The following is a 23,895-nucleotide window of genomic DNA, read 5'->3' as shown; positions in this document are numbered from 1 at the left end:
AGAGATTTTTTTCAGACTAATAAAACCCTCAACCCAAATCCAACTTCTGCATTTTTATGTAATAACACAATCAATAGGCCAACTTAATTCAAACAAGGTTGTATTTGACAAAGTGTACAAAAAACATCATGTTTAAATGTTTAAATATCACTGGTCTGTAAAGCACTGAGGGCAGCATTTCCCAAACTTGGTCCTCAAGACTTACATCCTTACATGTTTTAGATGTTTCCCTGTTTTAATACACCTGATTCAGCTGATTGCAGTTGAGGAAACCCTGTTAGTCAGCCATCAATTGAAATCAGCAAAAGTAAGAAAACACCTAAAACATGCAAGGCAGTGTGCCTTGAGGATCAGGGTTGGGAAACACTGGCATAGGGCCTAATTGTTAAATATATTACTTACTGGTCAGGTATTAACTATGACCATTGGGTCATCAGATACCTTTTCTTTAAGGACAAACATTATTTTATCAGTTAATTTTTACCAGGTTGTATCTATTTGTTTTTAAGTGTTTTTTTTTTTTCATTTTATATGATACTTTCAAGTCCTAAATGCATATTTTGACTAAATGTCATTTTATTTACAGTGTATCTTTATTTTTCTGTATCATTTATATATTATAGTTTTTTTTTCTTTCTTAGAACTATAATGTATGAATGGTACTGTAGAAATAAGCATCTTGTCTATTCTGGAGATGGTATTTCCAAAATGTTCAAGATACGGTGTCTTTACTTCTGCTTTCTTACATGCTTTAAAGTAGACATCTTCTTTTCGACAGTCTTTAATTATTCACCATTCTACACTTGATTGCTTTTAAATCAGCAAAAATAATAAAACATTTAAACCACGGTCCGGAGAGTGTGTGTGTGTGCGTGTGTGTGTGTGTGTGTGTGTGTGTGTGCGCAGTCAACTTTCAACACTCACGAAGGAGGAGTTTCAGGTCAACCGGAAGAAGGTTGCTGCTTTGTTGAAGTCAGTACGATGTTGAGCACACACTACCACTAACCCATATAATTGTTGTCGTGTTGACAATGCGCAAGCTAACTTCTCTGCCTTAAACTGAAGTAAGGGGGACACGACTCGGGACCAAAACAAGGTTATTTGGAGGTAAATGGTGGATTTTCTTTTTATTTAATGAATGACTTAGACGAGTTCTTACTTTCTGAAATTATTAAAACAGCAGTACGTCGCTAAATAGGGTGAAAAAGGTCTTCTGGTGTTCACTGACAGTTTGCTAGCTCATATCGAGACTAACAGCTAACGCTACTGTATTTTGCTAATCTGTTAGCCTGCTAGCTGCTTGAGGGTTTGGCTGCAAGGTAACTTGTTAGAAACTTCTAGAAAGCTTGTTTCTGTTTGTCAGTTAACCGGATAAGTGTGGTATGTTCTTCTGAGCCTTTTAGTACTTTACTTATTTACAACTTACAAAGACTGTAGAATGTTTTATAAAATAGTTATGTAGCTATTTAGGTAAATATCTTATGGTTGATTGAATCAAGCAGTGATTTGAAATTTCATCTCTTAAGATCGCAACCCAAATCTAAATATGTATCTCAAATGCATATAACTGCATTGTTTTTTGTTCTGCCTGACAGAGTGATGCACTATTGACTGGAAAAGTGGAGACTATGGACGCATCAGATGCCCATGAAAATGCTCCATCTGCCAAGAAGAGTGGAAAAACCTCGTTGCTGGACAGTGGAGAGGACTTTGAGGTTTTAGACGAAGAAGACATCGATGATGACCTTCCTCCTTTGGAAGATGCTGGGGGAGGGGATAGGAATGTAGCAGATAATGCAGAAAACAAAAATGCAGAGGAAGAATCTGAGGCTTCAGCACAAATGGACGAATGGCTGGATGTGTTGGGTATGTGAGAACTGTAGGATGACAGGACACAGCAGGTTACATTCCTCTGGAGAGTTTTACTCAGTCTTTAAAGCTAGTGGCACCATCAAGCATGTGGATATGCCCCTATGGAAGCTGCTTTACAGCCCACATAATAATGAGACATAATTTGGTTAAAGCTAACTGCAGATTTCACAGCTACTTGTACTGAAACTTCAAACGTTTGGCTTTTTTTTAGCTGTTTATTTATTTATTTTTTTTTATTTATTTTTTTTTTTCGTTTTTGTTTCATTTTGTATGAATGAGTTCTAATCTCCACAGTGTTAAACAAAACCAATTTTTAGCCTTTTGTTGCTCCATAATCACCAGAAAGCATTCCGTTTTGTTCTGATACAATGTCACTTACGTTTGCAGGAAATGACCAGCTTAAGAAGAAAGTCTTGGAGCCAGGGAAGGGGCGAGCTAGCCGACCTCAAAAAGGACAAGATGTGGAAATTAATCTGAGAACACATTTGATGGATGGAACCCTTGTAGAGGAGCAAAATAATCTGTCGTTTACTCTGGGGGACGGCGATGTCATTCAAGTACAAAACATTTTTTTGGTTTTGTTAAGTTTTATTTATTCTTTTTTTATTTTTTTTATAAGGCCTGCATCATGCCAGAGTCGATAGCACTCTTGCTTCGCAGCAAGAAGGCCCTGGGTTTGAATCCTGGCCTGAGGTCTTTCTACAGGAAGTTTGCATGTTCTCCCTGTAAATGCTTGAGTTTTCTCTGGGTACTCTGGCTTCCTCTCACCGCCTAAAAACATGACTTTGAAGTTAGGTTAACTGATATTTCTAATTTGTCCTTGGGTATGAGTGAGTGTATTTTATGGCTTGCCTTACTAGCCGCTTGTACTACATTTTGCTTCGTACTGAGGGTCTGGGCCCTCAGCTATTGAGAAACGATGGCTTCCTGGAGGCTTGGGCTGGGTTGAAGTTTTAAATTTTACCCAGTCACCAATGTTTGCCTGTGAGGCAGTCGTGAATGTTAATTCAATATTTGGAAACGTGACCAACACGGACTGAACTGCTTGTTCACTTCCTCCTCTGCCAATGATAAAACTACAAGCAGACTACAATTCTAAGGCAGTGCAGAAAATTGACGTCATCGTTTACGACTTCGCCGATTGGTCTGATCAAAAATTGACCGGAGACAGCTGAGTCGAGGGGAGAAAGCCCAGACTTTGCTGGAAGCAAGAACTTCATTTTTTTTTTTTTGAGCAGATTTGCACAGAACGGCTGTGGCCGGGCTGTTGCGTTCTTGACATTTATCAAAGTAGTTGTGATGAAAGTTTATTTCATGGTAATGTCTCCTTCCATTTAGGCACTGGATCTGACTGTGCAGCTCATGGAAATGGGAGAGAAGGCGCTCATTCACACTGATGCAAAATATGCATATGGTGCCAGGGGAAGGTAGGAAAACATAGCTGTGAACCTGTGTTAAATCTTGAACAAGTCCAGTGTATTTTAACAGCTTTGAAAACAATTCACAAACAGGAAAGCTGGAAAATCTGTTTTTGATCCATATGTGTGAGCATATCTGTCTACTGAATACGGAATATTTAGTAGCCACTCTGCCTTGCTGTAAATGACATTACTTTGCTGTAAGCAGCTAATGCTTGTCATTTAGCTTCATTGCTCTGGTGACCTAAAAGAGGAATCTGCTTATATTTACAAATAGAGTTGCAGTTTCAGGCCAGTTGAACAAAAAAGAAGACAAAGCCAAAATGAGATGCACTTTTCTATTTTCAAAAATGGTAAATTACTTTCTGTAAATATGACGTGTTGCAAAGGAAATGCAGCGCATGCTTGAGGAATGCATGAGTGCCTGTTGTTGGCAAGTCTTGTTCCATGATGTCAACCAGTCCATTTCACCGATTAAATCACACTGACTTTTTGTTGTTGTTGTTGTTTTTGCCTTCATGAGTTCAGTTTTTTTAAAATGTTTTAACCCTGGAAAAAAGCTCTGTTGCTTATGAAAATGTCCTATTTATTTTATTTATTTAAGCAGGTGAGTTACTACACCAAGACCAAACTTACAATAGTGACGTAGCAGGGAGGAAAGAAGACCCAGGAATATTCAGCAGCTCACTTTACTCTATTCCACCAACATTAGCAACACTGTTGAGGTCATAAAACACATAAAACAACAGTAAGACAAATGCATACAATGAAATTGACATTGACGTTTTACCTCAAATGGGCAGCTTAAAAACAGCATCTTGTTGCAGCTGTAATGTGACAAGAAAACTACGCATTTGCTAACTTAACATTGTGTAACCGAGAATATGTTAGAAATTTACAGCGAGCCTCTATACATATATTTAAATCAAGCTAATAGTATACTTTTACAATAATATTTAACTTGAAGTTAATCATCCTGCCAGAAATTCCAACTTTTTGACATCAACAGAAGCCAGTGAGAATATTTCCTATTATTTGATGAAATTGTCCCCAGTTATCCAGGTATTTTTCATTTGCTTCCCTTCACTGGACCGGTGTCTTGTTTTCTCGCCAGCCTTGAACCCGAGATACCCCCTAATGCACAGCTGTCCTTAGAAGTGGAACTGGTGGGAGCTACTGACGCGCCAGACGTGGAGCTGATGCCGCCTTCAGACAGAATTGCACTGGCCATCCGCAAGAGAGAGCGGGGCAATGTTCACTATCAGTGCGCAGACTACGCTTTTGCTGTCAACTCATACAGCATTGCCCTGCAGATTACAGAGTCAAACTCCAAAGGTGAGTTAAACAACGAGGAGTCAAGGGTCATAGAGAAATGTTCTCTATTTTTTATGTTATGTAACATATGTCACAATGTTGCTTGGTAATAGAAAGAAAATCATAGTTGTAATTATTTAGTTTAATGTTGAAATTAAATTTTTTAGAACCCACCTTTGTCTTGAGGACTGTGTTTTTGTCTGTGTGGGTTATTTCACACACAAAAAGCCACATGAGAAAAAAATAAATAAATTGGCCATGTTATATGTTTTGGGTTCAGCTTGAAATTCTTTAAATTTGTTTTTATTACATAGACATTTTTTTTTTATCAGAATGGAGGCTAAAAAATTGAGAACCCTTTCATGTTTTTGAATAAGAGGGGGATTTTTCTTTCTTTTTTTCTTTTTTTTTTCAGGTTTTAGTAATTATTTTGTTGTTGTTCTGCTCCAGTTGACATTAGTCCTGAGGAGGAGGAGGAACTGCTGGACGTCAAAGTCAAGTGTCTGAACAACATGGCTGCCTCTCAGCTGAAGTTGGACCACTATGATGCGGCCCTTAAATCTTGCGTTTCCGCTCTTGCGCACCAGCCGGACAACATAAAAGCCCTTTTCCGCATGGGCAAGGTATCGCTCTTCCTTTACCTTCCACGCTCTGCCGAACTCTGCCACAGTCATGCATTATCTGGTGTGTGTTTTCGATTAAGGTTCTGGCTTTGCAAGGCGAATACACTGAGGCCATTCAAACCTTGCGGAAAGCGCTGAAGCTGGAACCAAGCAACAAGGTAAGTCCGTGTAGAAATAAAAGTCCTCCCTTTTGACCACTAGATGGTGCCGTTGGGTAAGACATGAATGAATTTGCTGTGCAAGGTGAACCGCTGATTCATCATTTCAAAGGATCTGCTTTCATGTTGCTGCTGTAAATAGGTTCACCCTGCACCCCGGCCGTATCTAAAGCCTATCCATGGGTTCTCTTCTGCTCATACAGCCGACTATATAAGGTTCTTTGGCTATATAAGGCCACTTACCGGAGTATTTTCAAGTGTGTGGGCTTCTTGGATCAGCTGCAGCACCATCGTAGCTGATGCCCAGAGCTCCCCACGTCAGTCCTACACCAATCTGTTGCACAGCACATGGCCTGTGCACCAGTTTCCTGCTTGCACATGCTGTGTAATGAAAGGTACCATTTCATTTTGGACAGATGCACGTTCGCTAAATTGCCTCGTTTACAGGCGAGTACATATTTTGGAAGTTAAATCATGCAATTTGTGGGAAATTCAACCTGAAGATGTTGAGAAAGTTTACACTATAAAGCCTTAGCTTTGCAGAGTTTCAGGGATGAAAAATAGGGAACCGAAAGGAAGTCTAGTTTTGTTTTAACAAGGCTGTCAAAATATTTGGGTCTACACAACTGGTTAAGGGTGGCACCCCGTAAATCTAAGCTGGAAGGACTTTCTGTCTTTGTGTCATCAAAGAAAGCCTCTGGTGGCTAAGAGAATCCTTAATAAATATCTCTGTGCACTCTTTGTATGATTTAACACATTAGCCAGATGCTGGTCTGATTCATTTGTAATACCAAAGTAAACATCTCTACTCTTTTCCCTTTTAATGACAGTCGTTCAAATCAATAAGGTGCTTTTTAGCTGGGGGAGGAAGTGAAAAGTCGTTGCTAATGCTCCTCGTACATCACTGTTTACATTTGTCACTCTGTCAGCTTGCCACACCCCTCGTCCTCCAAGTTTGACGAGAGAAGATTTATTTGTCTGGTTTGTTTAATTTCCTAAAATGACACGCAGACTTGACATTTCCAGTTTAGACTGCCTTTGGCTGTCTCGGCACAGAGTTTGGACAAACAGGACATCGCATGTTTGTTTATCCCACTTTGTCCTTTCCTTTGGGAACCGGCCACTGTTCTGTCAGTTTTATAATCCTACAATAACATGGACCACTTTCACTAGATTTTACAACTAAACACTGTCCCTTCCTTCAATGTATAACTGGGAGCAAAAATGACTAAACAAAAGCTAAATATGTGCAGAGAGAGCGATGCCTTTCTCCCACAGGTCTGTGCAGGAACACTTAATTCATAATATTAATTTGGTAACGGGTAAATATTTCTGTAAACTCTGAGTGGTGTTTCTTCAGTCTTTGTGATGAAGTGCAATTACTGAGCATAAACATTTTCTGTCTGATAAGACCGATTTGCTTAGTCACTCGAGAGCCTTAAGAGCAAAGAAATGACTCACACCGGAGCTTTTATTGGAACAATAATTGAAGTCAGATCCTGGAATATTTGTGAGGACATGTGGGCTAAACTGCAGCCTGGTTATTGTAATGGAAGCCTGTTATTTCTTGGAACCCAGCAGAGCAGAGCTAACGTTTTCCCAGTGTTTAGTCATATTAAATTGGTGTATAGTTATTATTTCTTTTACCAGTAATTTCAACCATGCATTGCTAAATGTCTAGTTATCATCTGCAATGTTTGAACTGGGTCCATTATCATCATTTTGTTTCTTGGGACTTTTTTTTTCTCTCTATGCAGACAATTCATGCAGAGCTCTCCAAGCTGGTGAAGAAGCACTCAGAGCAGAGGGGAGCAGAGCAGGCCATGTACAAGAAGATGTTAGGAAATCCTTCAAAAAGCGGCACGACAAAATCCAGAGCCAAGTCTTCATGGGTAAGAAAGTCCTTAAAATAAAGCTGCATTGTAAACCAGTTTTTTTTTTGTTTTTTTTTTGCACTAATCAATCATACAATTTCTCTGTATCAACTCTAATTGATCAAATGTATTTAAGAAAATTGTATTTGGGTGCAGTTTTTTTTATTATTATTCTAAAAAATCTGCTCAAGCATCTGTAAACATAGTCAATCATTGATAAAGGGATGCTAATTCATGTTGACTCTTTTGGGCTTAGCTGCAGCATGTGTATGTTGGTCCATTTTTGTTGCCTCATGACTTCAACCTTCTCACGAGTCACCCCATGCTCGTCTATCTGCAGGGTCTCAGCTGGAAGTGGCTCTTTGGTGCGACTGCTGTGGCCATTGGTGGAGTAGCTCTATCTGTTGTCATAGCGGCCAGAAACTGAAGTGAACCAGAAGAGTCGAACGCAGTGGGGAGAGCCTAAACACTGAAGCACATCTGGCGGCACCTTCCACTCTCAGTGAAAGGAGGTGGAAATGTCAGGTGGCAAATCGCCTCTTCACTGTCACACTCTTTTCTCTACTATGTTTGAGAACTGTATGTGACGATTAATAATAATTACATATGGGAAAATGTTGTTTCCAACCTTGTAGATGTATAGGTTTGTGCATCTAACCTTTGTTCCAGCTTTTCCTTGTTCTTGGTAGTCGGTGTGAGGAACTGCTTGTTTGAAATAAAGACAAAATGAGAACAGATCGAGACGGAAGATATTTTTACCACATAGAAAATAAAATGCCAGTTATGCTGAGATATAGTTTAACAGCAGTAGATTGCGCTTGTAAAATATTTATTATCCAAGTGATGTGATTTCAGTTTATGGTACAGTGTTTCCTCTCAAACTGCTCCCTGTAATCTGAGGTCCATAAGATAGCAAGATAGTTGGTTGTGCGATGGCCTGTTTACACTTTATACAGATTCTATATATAAATACATTAGCTGACCAAAGTAATCCCAACACACTTTGAAAGCAGTCCAAAACTGAATACCTTATGTTGATCAGCTTTTATGCAGTTGATTTTTGATGAGGTAGTTTTCTGTTTCACTGTTCACTAACACTATTGAGTAAAAATAAACACCAAGCAACATGCTTCAGTTAAATAAAACCTAACGATCTGCAGTCTTATCGAAGTAACACTGACAGTGGCTTCAAAGTTGAAACAAAAAAGAAAACCGTTTTTCATCCTAGCTAGCTTATTACAGGCATATATTGTTAGGAGTGTAGCTGAAGGAAGATTAATTTCAATTTAATATTATATTATATTATTCAGTGACCAAGTGTTTCTGACTCTGACCATAAGTTTTCTTATTTTTTTTTTCTTTTTTTGTAAGTTATTTTCTGATGTTGTTCATTCCAAAACCGAAACGTGACTCTGCTAAATGTGTGGTGTCCTTAGAGTAGATGTCAGAACAACGGAGCCACAAGCCGCATCATGCCAACAAAATAACTGTTCAGATGAGTTCCTGGCATTCTTTGCTCTTCTTAATTTTTGTATTGATTACAAATAAATATCTTATGAAAATATTGTTTGTTTTAATTTTTTTTTATTATTAGCTATTCTTGACTAATGAAATGTTGTGTTATGTCCAGCTGTGGTTAAATTGGTTAAATCTGTAATATCAGAGGAACTAAATGTGCTACTGTTAATTATATAGACGCTTCACTGGGACATTTCCCATTCAGATACATTTGAGTCATGTTTTTCTCTTATACAGAAGAGAAGCAGAAGTCACTGGCTGAACATTTCCCTGAACTGATAAGTCTTGACATTCCAAAGGCTTCTGGATATCTGTTCACATTGTATGCATGTTTTAGATGACCTATCTTTCCTGCTTCCGACAGATCACTGCAGGGTCAAATTGGTGTCTGCACTGAGGAGGAAGTTTGACATCCATTCTCAATGGCCTGTAACAAAGTCAGAAAATCAGTGATTTCAGACCAACAATATTGATACTGTATAACATCATTCGACTAATCTCATCCTCAGTTCTGGACGGAAAAAGTTTAGATTCTGTTTTTTTTTTAAATTTAACTCAAGATTTTAGGAAAGTTTTTCTTAAAACAAATGGCAATGAAAAATGTTAAGCTACATCTAACTGACTAAAATACAATGTCATTATTATAGTGTTTTAAAATTTCATAAATTATAAAGTTGGCTAAGTTGTATCTTTTTAATGAAGGTTTTTGAAAAGTCTGTAGCATAGTAGTTGAAATTCTTCAAAAATGCTTTTGTACATTTTTATTTGTATAAGAAATGTTTGGTAAAACAAAATTATTGAAGTTAGATGAGTGGTTCCCAAATTTTCCAAATTCATTTCCACAGAGTAACCCCAATCTATTGGTTAAACATACAAGCATTACTAGTCAGTCAATTTAAATCCAGATGGCAATACTAAGAGTTTAAACAACCAAACTGTATTACTATTTGAGACTAGTTCACGTCTTCATATATTGTTTTTATTTTTATTTTTTTAAGAGTATCTAAGTTGTGTTTGCAACCCCCAACTTCAGGGACCACAGAGTTAAATGATTATAGTAAACATACACAGGTAAAATGGATGAGCATAAGTACTTCAGTAATTTCAGATAAATTAATGTGAAATTCTGGTTTTGTTAAAGGCTGTAAATAATACTAAAGTTTTCTTGGTTGGAAAAAAAAAAGTAGAGCTATGCATTTTGGATGGTAAGTTAATCGTTATCAGTTGTAGGCAAATTGGGACGGAATGCATCCAAAAATTAATTTCAATTAATTTTGTTTCTTTGGAAACGTACATTATTTATTCTGTCACCGCTGTTACTTATAATCTAAACGTATGATGCCGTAGCTTGACAAATTGTTTTGCTTCACACTGCATAATAAAATCTCTATGTCCTTCCCATGTAAGGGACCTTACACCACTTCTATTTTTAAAAGGCATTCGGTTTTGTGGCTAGTGTGCAGATAAGTAAAAACAAATATCGGCAAGATTTTAAAGTTGCGCCAAGTGATATAGGATACTCATACATCACCCGATAATCCATTTTACTTGAGGTCACCAAACTTTTTAAGTACTCACAATAATGTCGCAACACTGAGGAAAAAAAGTATTTATTTGGACAATTATCAGAAAGATATATATTCCATATAACATTCCTTTAATTTAACTTAATAACAGACACGTTGTTATATAAAAGCATACGGTTTTAGTAAATGTAACTGCACTGGCTTCCTCGCAGATCAGTGACTTCATCAGTGACCAGCCACTGAATATTCAATGAAAAGCAATGGGACTTCTCGGTTTACGACAGAGTGTGGGAACGGTGGGTAAGATGGCGGCGCTGAAGGAGGAGCAGTGCTACGGACTGTCCTGTGGAAGAGTGAGCAACGGCAGTAATGTCACCGTCTTTCACGTTAAACTCACTGACAGCGCGCTGAGGGCGCTTGAAGGCTTTCAGAGCAGCAAGGTAATTTTGTTCTTTGTGGCAGCGTGTCATTCTGGTTCGGGTCTGAACTCTTTTCCTGTCGGCAGTGACAGACACAGAAGCAGGCAGGCAGGCAGGCAGGCAGAGGGAGGTCAGTCACCGCTCTGTCTGCCGCTGCCTTCAAAGCTGAAACACACTGCAGCTTGGTTTATAAAGTCTGTCTTGTTTTGAGTTGGAAATGTTGTAGCGAGGCTATTTTTTATTATTATTATTTTTTTTAACTTCACGTTGACCGTAGTCTCGCATTTATCAAGCTCGCTGCTTCTCAACACAGAGCCTCAATGGTTATTTCATTGGATTAAGGTGTTTGGTTTGGTTTGTGCAACAGTTTTAACTTAATTCGCCCCAACATGAGTTGGGAATTAATCTGACAACGAGGGGAGAATCTAGGCTGTCATGTGTCGATGCTTCCAGAAACTTTGTTGAGCTGCAAAGAAATGTTTGGCAGACCTTTGCTAGCAGAACTAGCCTGCGACTGCCTGGAAGCAGTGAGGGTTGGAGCTTTTAAATCGCCTGTTCTGAACTAACGCCTTCTTATAAAGTAGTGTCAGGGGAAAGTGTGAATTGGGTTGACTGTCAAATGACGACTCCGTGAATAATTATGAGAGAACAGCCAGCATTCATGCGAGAAGTGTCTATTTCATTTCCCAACCCCCTCAGTTCCAGTAAATGCTCACGTACTCATCACAGCCTAAAAATTGCGTCAAACTTAAAAAAAAAATGTCTGATTTTATTTTATTTTTGTTTTATACGCATCAACGTTCGCTTTCAAATAATCTACAACCATTACGCCAGGGCTCCTTCTTGCTCGCTGGACTTTCTGTGCCCAGAGCTTTAAGTCTGCTTGTGGCCATCTAATGTTTCAGCTTCTATAAATATTTGACAGGGAAAACCTGACAGGGCAGGAGGAAAGGGCCTTATCTCCAGCTTCAGTGGCTGTCTACAGCAAGACTGCAGCTGATAAACCAAAACAAATAAACTGGAACAGGTAAACTCGGTGCTAGTAAGAGGGGTTCTCTCTCAATTGCATTACACAAGTATTTGCGTTTGCCAAGAATGTTCAACTTTATTTTTCTTTGGAGATACAGAGAACCATTTTACGTCTGATACAGAAACGTCTGTTTCAGATTTATGGTCTTAAAGGTACTTGCCACACTTTTTATGTAAAAATCAGTGAAATTCTCTTTAGCTCTGGTTTGTTGCCTATAGAACACAATGTAATTGTTAGTTTATTTATTTATTTTTATTAATTGTACTTCAATCAAGTTAAAATCTACTCTACCCAGAAATAAGCTTCCACACGCATGCCTGCAGTGACATCACATTTGGCAACTAGGAGGTCAAAGTTCTTATTTATATTTATTTGGATGTTTTTGAATAACGTTACTCATTCAAATGATCTGAACTTTGTAAGGCAGCAGTAAAACATTCAGGTCATGTAAAAACAGACCGTAGGGTTTCAGGAAAATGTGGCTACAGTGAAGCACATGGAAGCAGTTTGTGGAAAGGATAAGGGAAATCTAGAATGGTCAGATTTCACTTGTAGAACAGCCTGTACCAGAGGGTGGCAACATCCACAATTCAAAGAGCCATTTTTTTCCCCCTTCTCAAACTAAATTACACATAATCCTTCAAACAAACCTACTGTTTGTTTATTTGTTTTGCTTTTTATGGCTAAGTTATCAACATTGTATGTCCATTTTCTTTTTGGGTTTTAGAGCAGAGAAAATCCAATAAGCCATTATAGCAAGAGAATGAATGCATCCTAACAGCAAAACATATTTAAACATGGCGACAAAAGACAAACCTTGTACATTCAGAAACACTGTTCAGTTCTATTTGCTCCGGGAGCAAAGTTATAAAGGGCTACTGTGGAGGAACTTAAGAGCTGCATGTGGCTCCAGAGCTGCAGGTTGCGGACCCCAGCAATCATCATTCTAGTCAACAGTGGCAGCCGGTGAGAAAAAATCTTGCTGTGTCAGTGCATTTTTTTCCTTCATAGTTCATAATGATTCAAACTACTGGAACTGGAAAATAACTATAGCTCCACAACAATATAGCATTCTTCATTCTTCAAAATAACAAAAAGGGTCAGTTGAACTAAAAGTAAAAGGTCTGTTAGGTAACTAGCAAAATACACAGCAAATCAGTGACAACGGTTAACACTGAGTCCGACTCAAAACTGTGAAAAATACCAAACTACTGTATGACTGCCAAGAAGTGTAACTCTGAACAACCAGGCTAAATTCTGTTGAAATTGAACTTTTGAGTATCAATTAATGACAGCAGACAGCAGTATGGGATGACATAATCATGACTACAAACATTAACCGAGAAATCAGTAGGACTTTACCAGGCACCACTTCTGTGGTGCAGGAGGGAAATTCACAGTTGAATAGTCACTTGGAGGAAATGTTGTGCAAGTAACTCAGATTACATTTAAGCACACACTATTAAGGAAAACTTAATAGTGTATATACATAATCATGTATATAAATAATATTTTTTACATTTTTATTTTCCCCCCTTCCAAGTTTGGAAGGGCGGCGCCCCCTATGGTCCAGTCGCCACTGCTAGCCAGCATCAGAGAGAAGAAGTCAGGAAAAAACACGCCATTGCTGTGCAGTCAGAAAGAGGGAAGTTATTCATGTCGGAGTTTGTACTGCTTGTATTAAAACTGCTAATGGCAAATACAATTTAGGAAAGACTCAAACTGAGATGTAGGGCTTCAAGATATTGGGGAAAACATTCATACGTGATGAAGAAATTCACTTTTTGCTCACTACACTTTCTTTTTTAATAATTACAAAGTCTCTGCCATTCTGCCTGAACTTGAGCATCTTGCAGCCTACCAAATCGTTCCCCCAAACCTTTCTTTGCAGTTGAAATATTTACTACATCTATGACAGCTGTGATTGTGATGGCATGTAAATCAGAGATGTTGGTTCCTATCTGTGTTGCTGATTATTCTAGTTATTGGTGTGTTCCTTCTTGCAGGTATTTATCACAGGTTGTCTTTAAGTCGTACATAACTCGTACATTAGGTGCAAACTTGAGTGGATTTTGTTATTGCTGATGGAGTCACAGGTATTGGTTTGACGGTAACCTCTCCAGGGCTTGTGTGTCAGTTTAAGCAGCTACACTTCGGATTGTTATTGTCTGGCGTGACTGTCGAAGATGGCGTTCATCAGTGCAGACACACAAGTTTGTCAGCCGCTTAACTTTGTGCAGCTGTCAGGAGAATATTACACCATTGATGAAAGGGACTGATAAACTGGAGAGACGGACTCGGCAGTGACGAACCTGTTTGCAGTTTTCATCCTAAGCAGATAAGCAGACTTGCAGCCACCGTGGCCAAGTTCATTATAGGTTAACCGTGTCTTTATGCTTTTCCCACTTATTACACTTAAAACGCTTACTCAGGTTTATTGGATGGAGTCTACCACCGCATAATCAAATGGGTTCATGAAGGGCTTGTTTTGTTAGGAGTGCTTTAAGCATTGGCATGGAAATGAGCACACGCAAGATCACCTGGAGAACGGAGGATTATGTTTGAGTCACTCTTTTCTTTTGGGTATGAGGAGTGTCTTTGGTAAAGGTTTAGGAGATCTCAGTTTGCATTCCAGATGAATTTAAATGACAATTATAGACGATGGGGAAATTCATGCAAATAAGTTCTTGTTTTAAAATATATGTTTCATATGGGTATACATAGCTGCACTACAATTTGCCTGTTTCATTTAAAACGAATACTTAAAGGTTATAAAGGAGAGCTTGAAATGCTTTTGAAGAATAACAAACTTATAGTATTGCATGACAAACCAACAGTATCGTAGGATTTGCCTTTATGCTTAGCTGAACATCAACAACGACCAACTTAATCACCTTGCTTAGACAGAGGCTACGTGCAATCTAAGTAAAATTAATCTCATGTTTCTTTGTAACACCCTAGACTTCAGCCTCAATTGTTTTCATTGTGACTCAGACATTTTTTTTTCCCTAAAGTATTTGCACGCCTTTGGCTTCGTCATAACCCGAACACTGGCTGGTACCCAGCTGCAGCAGCGGGTTGGACAAGGTAGAGAGTTAAACTCTTAATTGCATCACTGTGCTGTGACTAAATATATCGTGTAGACACTGAAGGGACAAGACATTTTATTTTTTTTCCCTTTCAGATATTTTCAGCTTATGCCTATTTAAGCTAGCCAAATGCAAAATGCTGGCTCAGGTGCAGAGCTTGTGCAGTTTGCTTATTGGCGTCAGAGTATTTCTCATGTTGTTTCTGGAAGTTGCGCAACATCCACGCAGCAGCCATGGCGCTGTCTGTGTAATGAGTGCTTCCTGTAAGAGACCTGGCTATCAGCTGGGTTCCTCTCTCTGCACATTTGAGGACAAAGTTAACCGGAGCTCCTGCTGTGGGACTTGGAGCCCAACACTCACTCTTCCTTTTAATCATGTTTGTATTTTTTTTTTTTTCCTTTAACCGGGTGTGACGCAAGTGAGGAAATGAGTAATTCTGCTACCAGCGTCATCCAGAACGGTTTCTAGAGAGCGGATGAGTTTTTAATAACGCTTTTTCGAATTGTATTGAGACAAAGTGTGATTCAGCAGTGCTCAAGATTACTTTTTCTCTCTTTTTTTTTTTTGCTATAAGGAAGTTAAATATCAACTGGAAATTGCAAGTTTTTCAAAGCTAAATTATTTCATAATTGCTGGCATTGTCGTGTTGCGGTCTGGAATATGTGATCTGGTTGACATCTTTCTTCATCCTTTCATACAGATCGCACCAAATGTATTTCTGCCAAATTGTGTCAGCAATTGAGTGTAGAAAATGTCAAACTGAAAACCACTGACCCCTATAGAAGTGTACACAAGCAAAAACAAGCAAACCTTCTCCCAGTGTTTAGGCAATACACATGTTTAGCCATCACAAATATCTCTGTGTGAAGTAAGGCTTAAATTAATTTTGTCAAACTATCAATTGTATATATGAAACCAAACCTGTGACCCTACGGTGAATTAGTAACAGACTCCTGACCTTAATATTGATATTTTAGACTGTTGTTTGATGTTCTGAGTCTGCTTTTGATTAATGTTTTGACTGAAGTTTTCAGCAGTTTGCTGTAACTATAACATAGTTAATGACAGGGTATTGCACTGTTAAAAATTAAACCTTTAAAAATAGATGAGATAAAAATTTGACAGTTTTGATTCGTGAAAGTGAGAAGTAAAGGGTAATTCTATGCTAAAATAAAGTTTGCCTCAAGGCAAGCATGGTTCTTAAGCATAGAAAAAAATACAGTGTTTAAACTAGGATATAGTTAATTCAGATGTGTTCGACAGCAGCCCTGTAGACTTTCTGTCCTTTTGATAATTTTGCTGAATATTTTCTTTAGCAATGAACTGCAGCAGCAGGGAAGGATTGTTTAATTTCTTCACCATTTAGTACTTGACTGAGCTGTTATCTGAAATATTTTTTTGCATTATGAAGTGTTTTGAAGCCAATATTTAAATGGATAGTGTGAACTTGCGTGCTCCTGGAGGCTTACCATTTCACTGTTGCAGCTTCAGTAGCTTCATTGACCTTTTTTAAGTTGCTCTCTAACATCAGTGTTGTAACATTGGCACAACTAGCATTTGGGATCTTTTTGCATTTCCTCTTTTCCTGTCTGTCTGCTTCATGGGGAAAGAACCTCCGAACAACAACAACGTGTCAGGCTTGTCGGCTAAGGAGGGTCACACACGTTTTTCTTTTTTATTTTGGGTTATGACTTCCTGAGGGTTTTAATGTCTTGTTGCAAAGCTGCTGTCTGAGAAAATACGACAATTTGGGTAAATAAGGAATTTATTGATTTATATTGATTTTGATGCAATGAGTTTCTTTGGATGACTCCTTTTTTAGGCATCAATTGTATCAAGATATCAATTATTTTTGATGACCCTGATTCATTGCTCTGTCTGAATTTATTTATTAGAAAAGAACAGATAACGGAGTATTGATGATGTTTCAAATGGAACTCTGGCATTAATGCAGTAAGGCCATGATGACTAGGGATACTTGGCACCTCCACGGATGTTTGCTACATTGAATAAATAGATTTTTGGTGTCGAAACCTAAATAATCATCAGATTTTATTACTGATTAAAAAACAAATTCTTGTGGCAAGCTATGGGCCTGGGCATCCAGGTCCTGCCTCAACCCTCATGAGATCGGAGAGAAGTAATGGATCTGGATTTTGCTGCCCAACTTTGGTTGGTCTGCCAGCAGCATGGTTATTTAAGGAATGCTTATTCCTCCATCTCAGCAGATCACGGGTCAGTGCCAGGGACGGCTGTAATGACTAAAGCCAAATATGACTCACTAAATGTCATGGTGTTCCTCTGTCCTGTGACAGGGTTACTACAAGTGACCATGTTAACCCAGTGTCACAGTAGACTGCCTGACCTGCTGTGTCGTTTGGCAATGTGTGTTTGTGGAAGAACGCATTGCTTTTGAACAAGCAGCTAGTGAAGCAATTTGGAGCTTTGTATGTCTGTAATCTTCGGTTGAAAAATGTTTTATTAGCCCTAAGAGATTGCATAAAATAAAATTAAATGGAATTTGGCAAACCTTGATGGAGTCCCCTCTAACATGGAGCTGGATTTTCTCTGCTTTTTTCAAATCTGTAGAAGAGTCCCTTTAAGTAAAAACAAACAAACAAACAAAACAAAATTTTAATACATATGTAACACATATGTAGTTATTTTTGTGACTGTTTTCAAGCTAATGACTTACTTTTTAGGTCCATAGAGAGCCTATACTCCAGCCTGTTTTTACTCACATTTTGTCACCAAATCCATCACAATGATATATGCATATTCTTATGAAGACATTCAGTAAGTGTAAATAATGCTTACAATACTGGATTGCTTATATTTTCAAGGTTTTTTTTTTTTTTTTTAGATGGATTTAAATGCTTTTTGAAATTGTGGACAGCTATGTAAAAGCAGGTTGATGCACTGCTAAATCCATTAACCTGAGTTATATAATTATACCCAGCTTGTCCTATGTTGTAAAGGATTTCCTGTCATATGAGAGTAAATATGTTTTTATGAAATAAAGGCCCTACAGAAGTGAACAGAATGTCATAAGTATTAAATAGTCTACATTAGTGTGTTTAATACTTGTTCTTGAATAACACTTGACTCACAACACTCTGCAATTTCACATTTAATGTTAAATTCTACTTTTTGTCTCAGCAAACCTCTCTTTCTCCAACAGAAGGGAGTAATTTGTTTCTTTTAGAGGAACATCTGACTAGGGAACTCACTTCTTGCTCCTAACGATATTTGCATGTGGAAGAGTTTGTAGAAATCAACGATTAATGTTGAATTTATGTGTGCTGCTGCTTTTGTATTGTCTTGCGACAAAAACAGCAGCTTGGAGTTTGCTGGCAGGAGGCGTTTTCTTTTGTTCCAGCTGCGCAGGTACAGTCTCTGTTTGTCTGAGGTTGTTGTTTATGATGCAAGTGGCTCTTGCCAAACAGGAATAGAAGCAGCGAGTCCGACAGCCCCTTTGTTCTAAGAAACACAAAAAAACCGCTGAGTGCAACAAGAGAATGAATATTTGAATATTTACGGGAAAATGTTGCAGAACTTTTCAGAACCTGAAAATGACACGGTTAAGGTCAAATGTGTTCGGAGTCGCATAGATCAATGCAAATCCTCAAGACTGTTCTTCATCTACCACTTGTTTAATAAAAGCATGTTTTCTACGTTGCAATGTCAACATAGAACATGTGAGTGCAGTGTGATGGAAGCAGCAGTATTAAAGCCATTACTATTCATGCTGATTACAGAACATGTTACACACCAGCCTAACTATTGCATACCACTCGTCTCTTCCTTTAAATCGGTGTTCTCAAGCTGCAGTCCTCGAGGGCTGGAGTCCTGTAACTTTTAAATGTGACCCTTGTCCTACACTCCTGAATCAAATGGTCCAACTGCCTCACCAGCATGCAGTGAAGCTCTACAGAGCTCTGCTAATGAGCTAATATTGGAGCCAGGTGTGCTGAAACGGACATCTAAAGTCGAAGGACTCTGGCTCTTGAGAAATGCAGTTTGAGACCCCTGCTTTAAACGCTCAAAAGTGACAAAAGAGAACAGTTATGCATTTTCCAGGCACATAGTGCGGTTTTATAGAACAATCAAATAGCTAGGTTACTTTCAATTAATCTGAGAATGTTGTATCAAAAACAACTTAAAGGTAAACTGACTTAGATTCATAACGATATGATGCTTTGAAACTGGTGTCAGTCTCTTTAAGATCCTCCTACCCGTCATCACAACAATTCTTCTCCGTTGATGACATTTACAAACGTTCTTAGGCGTGTTGCCGGTGTTTACTAATTGCTGCTAGTACAGCTGTGTGGGCGTGGCGCTGGGAGCTCGACTGGAGACTAAAGATCCAAGTTCGGGGTGAATGGGTGGCACGTCGTACGGATAAGTGTTAAGATACCCTCGAATGTCTACCATGGGAAAGTATCCAGAATACCATCTCTGAATGCACAACACTGGTAAGTTGGTACCAGTCAGATATTGTTTATGCACCACATCCTACGCAAGTAATTGATGCTGACTGTGATCATCCCTTTTAAGACCGCAGTGTACCCATTCTCTGACTGTGGCTTCCAGCAGGATAATGCACCAGGTCATTAAGATCACATCTTCTCAAACAGCTTTTTTGAACATGACAGGAAGGTCGCTGTACTTAAAGGACCTACGCCCTCACCAGATCTCAGTTCAACAGAGCATTTTTGAGGATGTGATGTAATCGGAGTTGAACAACGTGGACAAATCTGCATGGAGCTCTCTTGCCAAAATCAACCAGAATCCCTAAGAGAGCATTTTTAACACCTAGTTGAATCTATGCACCTTAAATACAAGAAGTTTAAATGCAAAATGGGTGCCAAAGTAGCACAAACATGGTATTCCTAATAAAGTGGCAAAAGAGTGTATGATGCTGTTTGTTTAAGTTTTCTGGTGTATCCTGTTAAAATATTTTTTTCTCACTTTTTTCACCTTTCAATATATATTTTCAAAGCATCACCCATTTCCTTAAAAAAAGTTCTTAGAACTGTAAAAATAATAAAAAAAATTATGCTTTTTGTAAATTACCTTGTTTCTGTTTTGTAAATGTCACTTTAGAAGCAGCTTGTGAGGTGTGATCATAAACTGATCTTACTCTTGCAGCGAACAAAGGGTGCATACATCTTAAAGTAATGCCTCTATTTGAAGCACAAGATCAAACGTACTGATGCATTCATCGGTAAAAGACATGAAAAGCTTCAAAGGATGTCTTCGTAGTGTTGAAGAGCCAGCTCCTGTAAAAGCACCAATAACGGGGTCCAATAAAGCCAACATCTGTTACTTGGGCTCATAATCTCAGCTACGTTAAAGGGCCAGAGCGGAAAGATATAATCAGCAATGATGAATGCCCACTGAACATGTAGACACTGTCATTTCATCCTTGTAGAGTGCAGACTGCTCCTTCCACTTTAATCTGAGACAAGTTGAACATCTCAATGTGGCAGCAATGCAAAATAAATGGCTGATAATTTCAGCTCATATATCTATTTAGACCTGGCCATTCCTTTCCCTGTTTCCAATTAAAACAAAAAAGGGACTTCCATAAATGTAATGATTTTTGGCTGTTTTTGTTTGTTTGTTGTTAGGGTCTTAAAGGGATGATTGAAGTCATTGTTTTTTTTCTCTACCATCGTTATAGAAAAATCATTGAGGTTCAAGATTTCCCTTTTTTTTTTGCTGCTTTTCCAAAATAACAGGAATATGCAGTCAGAGAGCAAGTGTTGGTTAAATGGGCAACATGTTTTAGACAGGGTTAGTTTCAGACCGGTGAGCTTGGCAGCAGAGAGGAGCCTTGTCAAGCTGATCCCCACTCTGTTGCTGGTTGGCTCTGACTGGGAGCATCCGCAGCCCTGATCGGTGATCAGGACCTAATCTCTGTCCCTAAGGAATCCCTGTCCCTGTGGAACATTCTGGGCTCAGGTCCCAGAGAATAGTGACATGTCAGCAGCCCATTGAAATGAACAGGCTGAGGGTAGCACTATGTTAGCAGTGTTACCAGAGCAGCGGGGGAGGTGGGGAGCCTGTTGGGTGGGGATCGCTAAAACCTGCAATGTTTAAAATTTCAGGAATAGTGAGGCGCTCTGTCAGTTTTGGTGCTCTGAGCGAGCAGATTTCATGAGGAAATGAAACGCTCTCTTTCTGTAAAGCTTGTGAACTAGAGCATTTCTTCCTTTTTTCCCCTTTATTTTGTTGTTTTTAGTCTGGGTGCCAGACAAAGTGGTTATGTGTCTTTTATAATGTCCAGCATGTACCACACAGCTGCCAATTAAACCTCCACTTAAATCTTAAGAGTTTCTGAAAATGTACTTGCACATAGTTGCTAGTTTGACTTTATCCAGCCAATGCTTTAGGGTCTTTTACTTGAGATGCTTATTGTTGTGTCTGACTTAGTGCATCTGTTCCTCCTTAAATATTTTTGTAATTATTCCTGGCATTGAAATATTTTCTATGAAAGAATTTTACTTTCAAGTTTTACTACTTTAACCAAAACACATGAAACACGTATCCATGTGTTTTGGTTGCTTCAACCTCTAAAATATCAAGTATTAAAGCAAATGAACATGTTTTATAAAATATAATTTCTTAAATGATAAGTAACTTAAATGTATTGTGAAATTTGGTTTGTCTTACAGCTTTAAGCAGAGAATTACCAATGTTGAAGACAAGTGTGATAACTGTCCAGATATTTGTATGCTTTGTCAGGGTGATGCAACAGAAAATGTTGGGCTTTTATTGTGAAGTTAAGTAATAACTGAACTAGACATTGCATTGTCTAGAGGAACCTTATGACCTTTATGGTTGGGTGAAAAGGTTTGTATTTGTTTCTCAAAAAAAAAACAAAAAAAAAAAACAAATTTTAGAATCCCTCTTTGGTATAGATTGTGGAAGCCCATTTCTGGGGGAAAAAAAAAAAACAACAAAAAAAAAGAAACATTTTCCCTCATAATTATGTCTCACACATAACTGTGTCTCACATCACTTAGCTATGCCAATATCATGACGTAAATATTTTATCCTCAAGATAAATTGTTTCATATCCTGCTAAATATTTTGATGCATTTAACATAAACAATTCAATAACTGCCTGTATGCATGAAACAGTCAAATTTCAAACAATTATGTTCTTAACTCTAGACGAACTCGGGGTTTCCCCAAGTGTATTATTAGTCACCAGGTTTTCCATTTTTAACACAGAAACAGAGTTAACTGCTGTATGACTTGTACACTGGGCTTAGCAGGTTTTCTGGGGGAAACCCTGCAGAATATCAGACTTTTATTTACTGTGGTTGTTATCCCCATACAGACCAAATGACATGTTTATTGGCATTACATTATGGCATTTATCTAGATTATGAGATAATAGAAAATGACATTAAACTGTTGTTTGTCAAAGCAGATATGAAATGTTCCTGTGACTGATACAAATTGATGTCGTCAGTGCAAAACATCTCACGAAGAATGATTCAATTTATTACCTTGATAAAGTCTGGTATTGTACAACCAAAACCGCTAATGTACAAAATGGGGTCGCCCTCCTTGTCCTCTTTGTCAGAGGTCCATTGTTTTCTCATTTGCTTTGATCTGTAATAAATGGCTGCATATCTGTTTATGCTGCAAAATGGCTTGTCCCCAACTCTTTAGAAATGTCTTCCTTTCTGGCTAAAGGAACATCCAATAACCTTTGGAACAACGCATGTCAAACTAGTGCGAAGTTTAACCAGTTAATTAGGCAACCATGCCTTTGAGATGGGGAACATTTAAATTCGGATACAATCTTACTTTTAAATTCGTCACTGCATTATTTAACAAGCCAGGCCCAAATCTAAACTTGTGACTAGAGAAACAAAGTAAACTCTATGACCCAGTGGACTGAAGGTCCCCCTCTATCAGCCTGAAACTGGAAATATTTGCTCTGTATGACTTGACTATCTTGAGATTGTCTCCTTGTAAATTCGTTTCCAGTACTTCAGCTAGTTTATTTTTTATTTATTTATTTATTTATTTATTTATTTTTAGTATGACTTACATTGAGGTTTCTCTAGATTCCTAACAGGTTTTCAGTTGTTTTGAATTTTGGACTTTGACTAGAACAGGGGTCACCAACTCCAGTCCTCAAAGGCTACCATCCTGCAACTTTTAGATTCACCTCTGCTCCAAAATGTCTGAATTCCCTCACCAGCATTCATTCCTCTCTGCAATGGGCTGGAAACGAGGAGTTTATTTGATCCAGGTGTGTTTGAGCAGAGACGCATCTAAAAGTTGCAGGATGGTAGCCCTCGAGGACTGGAGTTGGTGACCCCTGCACTAGACCATTGGAAAATGTTGATTCTTTATCTGATGGGCTACATTGGACTTGTTGCATGAGCCAGCACTGGCATAGCGTTAGTTGTCACAGATGGCCTTACCTTTGACCAGAAATCAATTAGCTGCATTCACAACCAGCCCTGCACTAGAAGGTGCTGCAGTAACTGCAGAAGACTCTCTGCGAACCAGATGTTCCAGCACTGCATTTGATAGTTGGTGTGAGGCGTTTATGTGATGATGTGCTTTACGACCAATCTTCTCCACTTTTTGCATTTACCAAATAAATGTTGCAGAGGTCTCACAGTTGGTTGAGTTACAGCTTTGCAAACCAAACCATATTTAGGATCTTTATATTAGTGAAATTTTTAAATTGTAATGACACAGATTTTAACGTAAGCTGATGACATTTTTGGTAAAATGCCAGCAATCAGTTTTTTTTGTTTTGTTTTTGTTTTTTTCTGCAGTGCCCAGGTGTGTTCATTTAGCTATTGGGTGACTGTTGAGGAGTTGATGTAAAGTTGTGTAATAAATTTCCCTTATTGAATCATGTAATTGAAAATATGATTTGAACTGAGTTGAACATATTTTACAAGTCAAAATAAAACCTAAACTAATTTCTGTTTCTTTGTTGCAGGTCCTGTCACAACAGCCATTGATCAGATTTAATGGAAACCAAGGGGTAAGCAAACAATCTTTCACTAC

The 23,895-nt window shown here is 38.3% G+C and overlaps 2 protein-coding genes across 2 annotated transcripts in view; both read left to right on the top strand.

Annotated features, from left to right (window-relative positions):
* The first annotated feature begins 986 nt into the window (after positions 1-986).
* Positions 987-8,823, top strand: fkbp8 (FKBP prolyl isomerase 8). The gene is made up of 9 exons (XM_007577219.2): positions 987-1,107; positions 1,596-1,866; positions 2,260-2,429; positions 3,211-3,299; positions 4,405-4,625; positions 5,055-5,227; positions 5,308-5,385; positions 7,143-7,277; positions 7,600-8,823. The coding sequence occupies exons 2-9, from the start codon at positions 1,629-1,631 to the stop codon at positions 7,684-7,686; spliced, it is 1,191 nt and encodes a 396-aa protein (XP_007577281.1). The 5' UTR covers positions 987-1,107; positions 1,596-1,628; the 3' UTR covers positions 7,687-8,823.
* Positions 8,824-10,537: 1,714 nt separating this feature from the next.
* The window catches only part of ell (elongation factor RNA polymerase II), a 38,441-nt gene continuing 25,083 nt past the window's right edge, over positions 10,538-23,895 (top strand). Inside the window, exons 1-2 of the mRNA XM_007577218.2 lie at positions 10,538-10,743; positions 23,828-23,872. Of these exons, the coding sequence (XP_007577280.1) occupies positions 10,564-10,743; positions 23,828-23,872 (225 nt within the window). The 5' untranslated portion in view covers positions 10,538-10,563. The remainder of the gene's footprint in view (positions 10,744-23,827; positions 23,873-23,895) is intronic.

This window comes from Poecilia formosa, unplaced genomic scaffold (assembly GCF_000485575.1).
Source record: "Poecilia formosa unplaced genomic scaffold, Poecilia_formosa-5.1.2 Scaffold432, whole genome shotgun sequence".
Taxonomy (NCBI): domain Eukaryota; kingdom Metazoa; phylum Chordata; class Actinopteri; order Cyprinodontiformes; family Poeciliidae; genus Poecilia; species Poecilia formosa.
This window is presented reverse-complemented; position numbering and strand designations above follow the sequence as displayed.